This window comes from Cupressus sempervirens, chromosome 4 (assembly GCF_028749045.1).
Source record: "Cupressus sempervirens isolate cs-2001-9-10 chromosome 4, ASM2874904v1, whole genome shotgun sequence".
NCBI classification, from domain to species: domain Eukaryota; kingdom Viridiplantae; phylum Streptophyta; class Pinopsida; order Cupressales; family Cupressaceae; genus Cupressus; species Cupressus sempervirens.
This window is the reverse complement of record NC_143121.1, coordinates 106217129-106227792: the sequence shown is the minus strand read 5'-3', so window position 1 is coordinate 106227792 and position 10664 is coordinate 106217129. Positions and strand designations below refer to the sequence as shown.

At 33.1% G+C, this 10664-nt stretch overlaps 1 protein-coding gene across 1 annotated transcript; it reads left to right on the top strand.

Moving 5' to 3' along the window:
• Nucleotides 1-7439: 7439 nt before the first annotated feature.
• Nucleotides 7440-9410, top strand: LOC149560167 (bidirectional sugar transporter SWEET5-like). The gene is made up of 6 exons (XM_089823565.1): nucleotides 7440-7561; nucleotides 7814-7850; nucleotides 7966-8182; nucleotides 8316-8477; nucleotides 8711-8830; nucleotides 8932-9410. The coding sequence occupies exons 1-6, from the start codon at nucleotides 7525-7527 to the stop codon at nucleotides 9154-9156; spliced, it is 798 nt and encodes a 265-aa protein (XP_089679691.1). The 5' UTR covers nucleotides 7440-7524; the 3' UTR covers nucleotides 9157-9410.
• Nucleotides 9411-10664: the final 1254 nt, after the last annotated feature.

Sequence of the window (10664 nt, the reverse complement as noted above, 5' to 3'; positions counted from 1 at the left end):
CGGGACCCATTATGCATTTCATCTTAGCTTTGTGAGCTTAAGGCATTTCCCTAAGTTGCACTTAAGGGGGGGTGTTAGAGTAAATAATTAATATTTAATTATTTATTCTATTGCTTAAGTTTACTTAGGTCATGCATTTATTTAATATTTCATATTTAATGCATGTAGTGGTTAGTTGTTGACAACTCGGGAGTTTTCTCCTTTTTTAGCATATTCCACTTTTTGTGGATGTGTGCTGAGTTGTCACACTTATCTTCTAGCTTGTTCTACAAGCTTCCTAGAGCTCTTTATATTCGGGCTCTCTCTCATTGTAATAATATCGATCATCATATCATTTCTTATTGTAAATACATTTCTTCTTGTGTTTGCATTATGATGGCTCTCATGTCCGTTTAGGGTTTTTTCCCGTGCTCCATGCTCCTCCCCTTCTATAGCTTCTCTTTGATAGGTTCGCATGCAGGTGATCTTGGCATCTTCGGAGTTGGCTTTCCTCAACTCCAACAGTAGATGGGTGTAGGGGACAAGGGCTACACTCAAGCCAAGCACAAAAAATCCTAAACTAAGGAAACAGCAAAATTTTTCAAAATAAGAAATTATTTACAATATGTACATAGGTAGGAAGTTCAAACTAGGATAACAAAAGGTTATATCACAATGAAATTTTCTAATGCAACCTTCATTTCATCAATTTCTTATTGTTGAACAATAAACTACTTATATGTGAGGATCTAGCTTCCATTATAAACGTTAGTCTCTTCCACAATATTTTCCATAGTAATTAAGATGCCACTTGTCCAAATATCATTTAAAATAGTTAACTATATCTTTATAGCCTTTTGAACAAATAGTTTTAGAATATATCAAATTAGAAAGGTGACGAATGGTATCAAAAAGAAGGAGAAAGATTAAATGAATTAGCCATAATAATTTAGAAGCAACCTGAAGCCAATATATATAGTAGAAGAGTGGGTAGTAAAGGGGGGTTCTCTTTATTTTGAAAGGTCTTTTGAGCTACATGAAAAAAAGTGGATGGGTTTTATTTTATGATTGTAAAATAGAGAGGGTTTTTCTTTTTCGAGGAAATTCTTTTGTGATTTGTGGATGATTTCTTCATTTTTTTTAATCATAAAGTGGAAAGGTTAAAGGTTTTTATTTAATTCAATTTTCTTGTATGCATAGAAATGGTAGGATTTTGAATCTCAACCTTTATCAAGGAATATATTTGATATATTTTAATTTTTTTAGTTTTGAATTTATTAATTTAGATTGCAATTTACCTTTGTGTCAAGGTAGTTGTATATGACATACTCCCCATCCATTGCCTCATTTGGGTACATTGAAAGAAATCTTTGGTTTTTAGGTATCTTACATATACCAAAATAATCTTTAAATCTCTCCTTTAGTCTATCAATGTGAACATTGACTAGGAATCATTTAGTTCTTAATATACTTATTTACTTGTAAATTGCCACATCTATGTTACATTTAAAGATAGATGGTTGTTTTCCTTCTAACTCTAATTTTATTCTTTGCATATCAAATGGAGGGAGTTGTACCTTCATACTAAACTTTAGAGGGCACTTGAAAATTTGAATTCCTAGTGATCCAATTGTTAGTTGCAGATTTTGTCCTCATGTTTGGGTGATCAAGAGTAAAGGGTTTGGTTGTAAGATAAATCTATATACCAATAGAGTATTAAATTTTGATTTGAGTAATGTAAACCTTGCTATTTCTTGATTGGATTCTACATTTAGGAGGTTCTCCTTCTAATGTAAATCTAATGATTCTAGAACTTAGTTTCAAAATTTTCTAGTTTCTCAAATACACTAATTATATATTTCTAACAACTTTCCTTTTCTTTTTTAAAGTTAATGGATTCCAATGCATTTATCATTAGGCAGAATGATAATGAAATATTAATGGTACTTAGAATATATAAGACTTAAGATAAATTTTTTATTGGCACACCAACTCATATATAATCTCCTAGCATGAAAATAATTTAAATAAATAAAATTTTAGAAATATATATAGTTACTAGATCTTTCATCAAAAAATTTATATCATCATCTATCAATTATCCTAATAATCCACAATTTAAAATAAACTTTTATTTAAATAGCTTGAAAAGAAATAAATTAATCTTTGCCACATTATGATATAAGTACACTATTATAGTAGACAACTCACCTACTACTTGCTAGAATGTACCATATGACATGAAGTACCTATTAAATCTTATATTCCCTTAAACATTAAATGTCTATCATATAGATGTACCACAATCATGATTTCCAAAATGACTCCACGTATAACCTAATTTGTATTTGATAGGGCTATCCTCCCTAGAAATTCCACTATTGACTAAATTTATAAAAAAATAAAACACAATAATTTGTTTTGAAATTTTGAGTATCTAATTTTCCTAATCTATATATTTTGTGATTGAAAACAACAAAAAATTTGAGAAAATTTCACTATGTTTTTGTGAATTTGGAAAAGAATCATGTTTGACTTTTTTTTCTTTTTTCTTTTTGTCTAGAGATTAGCCAACATCATTTGTATGACTACAAATAAAGAAAAATATTCATAATTAGAAAAGGGTTGCAGCCATAAAAGGTAAACGAGTCAGAATTTTGAAGAATATAAATCTATTTAATTCACTATTGTACTACTTCAAAGTGGCTTAATGGGTGTTTATTAATAAAAACTATCGATTTCCCTTTAGCCAAATGTCCACCTACCCACCTAAAAAATTAAACTTAGTAAGAGTACTTGAAATTGAAAAGAGAGAGAAATGTTCTTTTGACACAAGACAAAAGGAATGAAACCTTATTCATTCAATTAGAGGAAGAGAATCGAACAAGTAGTGTCAACAGATCAAAAGAAGGGCAGAAGGAATAGTAGAAAGTTTAAGGAGTAGAAAGAACAATAGAGGATCAGAGTTGTAGTAGCACAGGATTAGTTCTCCTTATTCTCTATAGGTTCATTTTGATCATCCTGTGAAGTAGTGATTGTTCTAGGCATTATTGTATGCATCCTTGTAGTCTGACAAGTTGATATTTTAGGTAAAAGTTGTAGGTTAAAGTATTTTTTTTTTTATTGAAGCCCTATGCTTGTAGATTTGTATTTAGTTGAATCAATTTACAAATAGAAACTGAGAAGGAAAGCATATTCTCATTGTTGTCTCCTCTCTATCTATTATATATTGAATGGTACTTATTATTTGAGAAGTTTGGAATTACATGTTCTCTATTATCTTCTTTTCTGTTTTAATGGTGGAATAGAATAGTCAACAAGTTTTCTATTAAATCGGTTGGTTCCCTTGTTAACTGAGTCCTCCTTGTGTTAACTTAGACAACACATGTCTGTGTTGAGTTTATCAAGTTACATTTGGATCTATCAAGTTCTGTTCCTTGTGCTCACTAAGCTCACTTAGGCCCTTCTTTACTGAGCATACTAACTTCACTCACTCCCCTCATTGATTGAGTTCACTTAGTCTCTATTGGGCATGTGTTAATGTTAGGCTCCATGTCCCTTTGGTGACTGAGTCACTTGACATCCACTACTACTAAGAAAACTCCACTTGGCTCCTTAATGTGCCTAGCTCACTCACCACCCACTACTTGTCACTTTGCATTAATTGATTACTAAGTAAAATTGTATTCTATGAAGTTATATTTCTTACATGGTATCAGATCCTTGAGGCCCCACATCCAGCATGAGTTGGGGTATTTGTATTTTGGGTAATTTACATGGAAGGAGATTATGATGAGACATATGCCCTAGTTGCAAGAATGAAAGCCATGCATCTTTTCATAGAAATTATAGCCCAACACAAATGGATGTAATTTTTTTCTTCTTGAATAATGTATTGAAAGAAGAGGTATATGTGGAGCAACCATCTAGTTATTAAGTCCTAGGTGAAGAACACATGTTGCATAGATTGAAGAGAGCTCTATATGGGCTCAAGGAACTCCATGGGCACAATATAGTATAATTGACTCATACTTGATGAGGAATGGTTTTAGAAAAAGTGATGGTGAGCCCCACTCTACATTGAGGTAGCAATGTGAGGTTTTGATTGTTGTCTTGTATGTAGATGACTTAATATTCATTAGAAATGATAATTTTCTAATTGGTGAGTTTAAAGAGGCCATGAAGAATGAATTTGAAACTACAAACCTAGGACTCTTGAAGTATTTTCTAGGCATAGAAGTAAAATAAATGCATGATGGCATCCTCATCTATCAAAAAAATTATGCAAATCAGATCTTAGAGATATTTTTAATGAAAAATAGTAATACAATCACGACACCAACAACAGTAGGTCTGAAGTTGAGCAAGGAAGATTGCAGTAAAAATGTGAATCTGACGTTATACAAGATTATGGTTGGAACTATGATGTATTTGATAGCAACTTAGCCTTACATGATGCATGCAGTAAGTTTGATTTCCAAATTTATGGAAACATGAAAACACCAAAGGGTTTCCATTGGCAATAGGGAAAGAGGGTCCTAAGCTATGTGAATGGTACCAAGGGATTTGGCATTTTATACATTGCATATAATTATTTTTAGTTGGATGGTTACACTAATAGTCATTGGGTTAGAAGCCTAGATGATAGGAAGAGAACTTTTGGATACATGTTTCATATGGGCTTGAGTGTAATTTCATGGGCATTCTAGAAGCAACCTATTGCTGCTCAATCTACAATAGAGGTTGAATACATAACAATGAATGCAGTAGCATGTCAAGCTATTTGGCTAAGGAGAATCTTGAAAGATTTGAATGAAAGGCAAAAGGATGGAACCATAATATTTTGTAACAATATTTCCTCAATTGTAATGTCAAAGAATCCACTATTCCATGGGAGAAACAAACACTTAGAAATTAGAATGGAATTTTGTAAGTTTGAGCATTAGCTAGGAAACATTTTCACTAAGCCTTTGGGAATAAAAACTTATGTGGACCTAAGAAGAAGTCTTGGGATAGTTGATTTGGATCGAGAGGGATCCTTGTTTGATTGGCTCAAGACAAAGGGGGAGTGATGAAAACTGTCAGTTGCCCTTGAGCCAAATGCCCACCTACCTACCTAACACATTAAACTTGGTAGGTGAGTTTGAAATCCAAAAGAGGGAAAAGTTATTTTGACACAAGACAAAACGAATGAAGCCTCATTAATTTGATCAAATGAAGAGAATAAAACAAGTAGGGTCAATAGATCTAAAGAAGGGAAAAAGGAATCGCAAAAAGTTCAGAGAGCAAAAAGAATAGTAGAGGATCAGAATTTAGCAGCACAGAAGTAGTTCTCCTTGTTCTTTATAAGTTCACTTTGATCATCATGTGAAGCAATGATTGCTCCATGAATTATTATATGTAGCCTTGTAGTGTTGCAAGTTTATATTTCAAGTAAAAGTTATAGGTTAAAGTATTTTGTTTCTAGTTGAAGCCTTATGCTCCTAGATTTGTATTTAGTTAAATTAGTTTATGAATAGAAAGTAAGCAAGCAGGCATATTCTCATTGTTGTCTCCTCTCTATCTATTTTGTATTGCATGGTGTTTATTATTTGAAAAGTTTGAAAAGTTTGGAGTTGCATCTTCTCTATTATCTTCTATTGTGTTTTAATGGTGGAATAGACTAGTTAGCAAGTCTGTTATTAACTTGCTCAATTCTCTTATTAACTAGTCCTCGTTGTGTTAACTCAGTTAGCACTTCTCTATGTTTAGTCTTTGAGTTACAGTTGGATCTACTGAGTTATCTTCCTTGCACTCACGTGACTCACTCGATCCCTTCGTTAGCCGAGTTTGCTTGGTCTCTATTGGGTGCATGTTATTGTTAGGCTCCATCTTCCTTTGGTGACTGAGTCACTAGGCATCCACTACTACCAAGCACACTCCACTTGGCTCCTTAATCTGCTGAGCTCACATGAGATTAACTATTTGCAAAGAATTTTTTTATTTCATGGAGTTATATTTCTTACATTTATCACTCTACTTGAGCTCAAAGGTTTTCAAATATTCAGATAGATATCTTTATTGTTTGTTTTGATTAGATCTAATATAGAAATTTTTTTGACTTTTTAATGTCTAATAGAAAAATATGGTTTCCAAAGGAGATCTTATGAATGTGAGATAATATCTAAGTTGTCATTTTAAGAGTTTTTGAACTATTGAAAAGAGGCCTATGTTTCAGACTCTCCTCTCCACAATTGTTGAGTCAGCTTTCATTTTTTGAAAAAAATTACTGTCAAATTTTAAAATATAAAATAAGTCTAAGATTAAATGAAATCAAAACTTCTATAATTCCAAACATATAATTGAAAGTGTAACCTAGAAATTTCAATAGCAGTAATTGCAATGAGCAGGAAACCATTTGAATGTAGGTTAGTGTTTTACATCTTGCAAATAATTAGCTGTGATGATAGAATGGCCTAAATTACGTGACGCTATTAAATCACAGGTTTACAAATATATTTGAATAAACTCTCAAATCTATGGTTTGGAAAAAAAATAAAGAATTTGCCAACCTTTTTTTCTTCGCTTGAAAGAAACATAGCTACGACTAAGTTGTACCATGGAGCTGTAGCAATGATGGAGGCGGACAAACAAAGAAAAACAATAAACACGGAACCAAGAACAAAGAGCGAAGAGTTTTAATAATATTGGGGGAAAACTAAACTACTCAGGAAAGTTGTTCATCTGCGCCATCTTTATTTTGAGCTTTCTTCCCCAAGTAAAAGAGTGATATTGGCTAAAACATTTTTATACAATAGTTTGTAAAACTGGCCATGGTGGATATTAACTGGTAAGTGTTTGCGTGGTTAAGAGAAATTTAACTGCTATATGCTGACTTGTCTTCATCAAAATCCAAACTGATGTGGCAGATCCTCTTTACGTAAGAAACAATGTTAATGACATGGAACCTTCCTGTATTTTATTGAATAATCTAATCGGAGAGTTCAAATGGTACCTGTATATTATAACTAGTATAGATGATATACATGCATGTACAATTCCATTTTTCTTATGTTATGAGGAAATATTTTTTTATTTTTTATTTTTAGCCCTCAGTAATTCAGAAAGATCTGTATCCCACACTTTCTATCAACCATAGAATATACCCCGTTTGTACTGCTTTTGTACTGGTTTTGGGGGCAATCAATGAAATCTTAAGAATCACTACTCTGGGTGTAATGCATTTTTCAATATTCAGCACCAGAAATTAGGAAAAAGAAACTTACCCATATCACAAGTAGGTATTATGGTGAGATGTTGTCCAATAGGTCTGATGTGTAAAGCTACCCCCAATTTGTTCACGCGTGCCGTCTCGGTCATCAAGTTAAAATATAAGTGATTCCCTCCTACATTTCACTGCAGATGACGATATCATTTGCACGATGAAGGCCTATTAAAGGACCTTAAAATCTTCCCAATTTCATCTCTTCTTGTGCTGCTTTCAATTAGCACTAGATTTTTTTTTTTGCTTTTGCGTAGTGCAATAACAGTAACTTTTTTGTTTCAATGGCCTTTCCTTTGCTGCTTGTGGTGGGAATCATTGGTATTCCATCTTAAACTTTTGTTCCTGAGTGAAATATAATTATATTCTAGGTAATCAAGAGATAGGAAGATTGGAGATATAGGCCTATATTGGTTTTAGCTTTTCTATATTGGGATGATCATGTCTATAATGAATCGTGCTGGAGATAAAATATTGAATGTATTCGAAAGAAATGTAGGATTTCATGTACTCAGGATTTGGTTTCCAGAATTGATAGAGAAGATTAATGTCCCATGTTTGTTTGTGGTGCAGGAAATATAACATCCCTGGCACTGTTCCTATCACCTATGTAAGTAGTGTATAGACCTGATTTCTCTGAGTCAGAAATTTGTCTAACTTGAGCTTTAACGATTGATCAAGGTAACAAGCTTTTATATAAATACTCTTTGCTTCGGAAATTGCAGAAAAACATTCTGGGGCATATACAAGCTTAAGTCTACACAAGAGTACTCGGGACTTCCATATGTGTGTACCTTGTTTAATTGTTGTCTTTGGCTACTCTACGGATCTCCATTTGTTAAACCCCACAGCACTTTGTTGCTCACTATCAATGGCGCGGGCTTTGTTTTGGAGATATTTTATCTATTGTGCTTTCTGACATTTGCCGTCAGTCAGAACAAGGTAACACATTATCCCAGCTTTAAATTTTCTCTGTCTAATGAACAGTGTGAATGAATGGCCAAAATCCATACAAAATTGCTTCAATTTAATGCTGAATATTTTCTGACTCTGATTCCTTGAATTTGTCTTGCAGGTAAAAACTGCCCGGTTAGCCATTGCAATGATGGTTGCTTTTGTCCTTGTAGTTGTAGTAACAATTTATGGGCTACACACATACAATGTCAGACAGTTACTGGTTGGCACTTTAGGTGCGATCCTTTCAATTGTTATGTATGCCTCCCCATTATCAATTGTGGTGAGTTTTCAATCTTCTTGTCAATTTTGAAGAAAATTGTACATAAACTGGGAAAAAGTGAAATACAATTTTTACCAAAAAAGAATAAAAAGTTTTAAAATCTAATCTCCACCCAAATTGATAATTTAAAAAGTTTGGTGTGCAAATAAAACCTAAAAACAGTAGCATAAGTTAAGTAGCCGATGAAATTAGTCCTCCAATGCTTGTTAATGAGTTACTGTTATTTATTGCAGGCAGCTGTTATCAAAACCAAAAGTGTGAAGTACATGCCATTTCTAATCTCACTATTCACTACGCTAAACGCACTTGTTTGGTCTGCATACTCTGTAATGGCCAAGGATGTTTTTATAGCTGTAAGCTTCTCTACTTTTCCAGTGCTATTCACAACTATAGTTTTTCCGTGATTGTTTGAAACTCTACAGAGATCTTATGATTGTTATTTTCCTGTTTGCAGGTACCCAATTGCATTGGCTTCCTGTTAGGTGTAACGCAGCTTGTTATTTACCTCGTTTACAGAAGGTCGGAGCATGTTTTACCCGTATCAACTGAATTTCAAAAACTTCCTGAAACCAAAAAAATAAACGATGTATTTGATCTGCCTATCCTGATAGTGGAAGTAGAAGCCTCAAATGTTTTCATGGTTTCTACTGTGAGTCAAGAAACAGCTGATCAAATTTGATTTTATTCTCATTGATCAATGGTTAACAAGATTTATACAGGATGCAGTCTAATCAGATATCCAGACTGTGTTCAATTGCATGAGAATCGGCATTAGCTGATAAGGAGGAGGGATATGACTATCTAGGAGCTTGATTGTAAGATTTTGGTTCCAACTTTTCAGTAATGAAATCGTCTAAGCACTATGCTTGCATAATGTGCAGTTCTTTTTTTACTCTAGATTTTAAGAAGAGTAATCAAATTGTACTTGTGCAATGTGACATTACTAAGCATAATACTAGTAAAACCTCATATCATAGATACAAACAAAATCAACCATTCTAAAGCAGAGAAAGAAGACAAAAAGAAGTCAATGGTTACTAGATGTTCAAGCTGATGGCCGGTGGGTGCATAAATTTCAAAAAGAACTTAATAAAATCAAAAGTAACGAAATGAATGAGAACGCCTCTAACACTGCAGATTAGATTGTCTGATGTGTGGAAAGTAGGAATGATGGAAGAGTTGGAAAGTGCAGTTGCCAAAGTGTAAACAGGAACTGAATGATGTATGAGACATAGGAGACATTTTATGAAAGGGACATTGACTGCCTAATTTTTCTTCAAAGGAAAGAAACGGTAAAATGTGTTTTCAATGCATAGAGTAGGTTTTTTAAAATAAAATCTTATATATCAAATTAAAGACGCTTCAGTTGAAAAATAAAATATATGAGATATTTTATGGTTTTGAAAAGAAAGGGGTAAAAATTTATTAAGATAGAAAGGATTACAACAAGGAGAAAGTTGTTCTCTATCCATAATATTCCAGCTTGGAGCATGTTCAGAAGCCCATTTGGGTAAAGAATCAGTAGCTCTGTTCCATTTAGGAAGAATGTAAGTAAACCTAATGAAGTCAAGAGAGGTACAAAAGAGAATAATCTAATTAACAATAGTGGTCAGCTGTCAACTAACATCCTCAAGCTCCTACAAGGAAACCAAGTTCATCACCACTTGGGAGTCAAATTGACAAATAATCTTGCACCATCCCCACAAACAACACTATTGCACAGCATATAAAATGACCTAAGCCTCCATAAGATTGTTAGTGTAATCACCCTTATGCACTAAAGAAATGAATTTTACATCTCTAGAAGTGCAATGAGCCACTCCCCCAATACTAGTAGGGCCTAAATTCCCTACAAAAATCATCAGTGTTAATTTTCAGAACTCCATGGGGAGGAGGAGTCTAATGCCCATCGCGATTCACCTGACCTTCTCTGTTGCCAAAGTTGTCTGGTCACTCTTTGATACCTTTGAGCTACAACCCCATCCTAAAGATGAAAATTGAAGTGATTATTTAAGATTCTCCCCAGTTTCATAAAGAAATTTTTATGGTGATAACAAACTAATAACTTTTGTGTCATTCAATTTTTTTGAGTAGATCATTTTTATTTAGTAATAAATTTATAAAATAAATAGTTGACAATATTATTAGAAATTGTTATTATAAACAAGTAAATATACTAGTGAAATG

What these genes read in the sequence shown, in the direction of transcription:
- LOC149560167 (XM_089823565.1), top strand. Translation starts at nt 7,525, where the DNA reads ATGGCCTTTCCTTTGCTGCTTGTGGTGGGAATCATTG. An exon ending in TTGCCGTCAGTCAGAACAAG is followed by an intron (nt 8,183 to 8,315) that starts GTAACACATTAT and finishes TTTGTCTTGCAG; the next exon opens with GTAAAAACTGCCCGGTTAGC. An exon ending in CCTCCCCATTATCAATTGTG is followed by an intron (nt 8,478 to 8,710) that starts GTGAGTTTTCAA and finishes TATTTATTGCAG; the next exon opens with GCAGCTGTTATCAAAACCAA.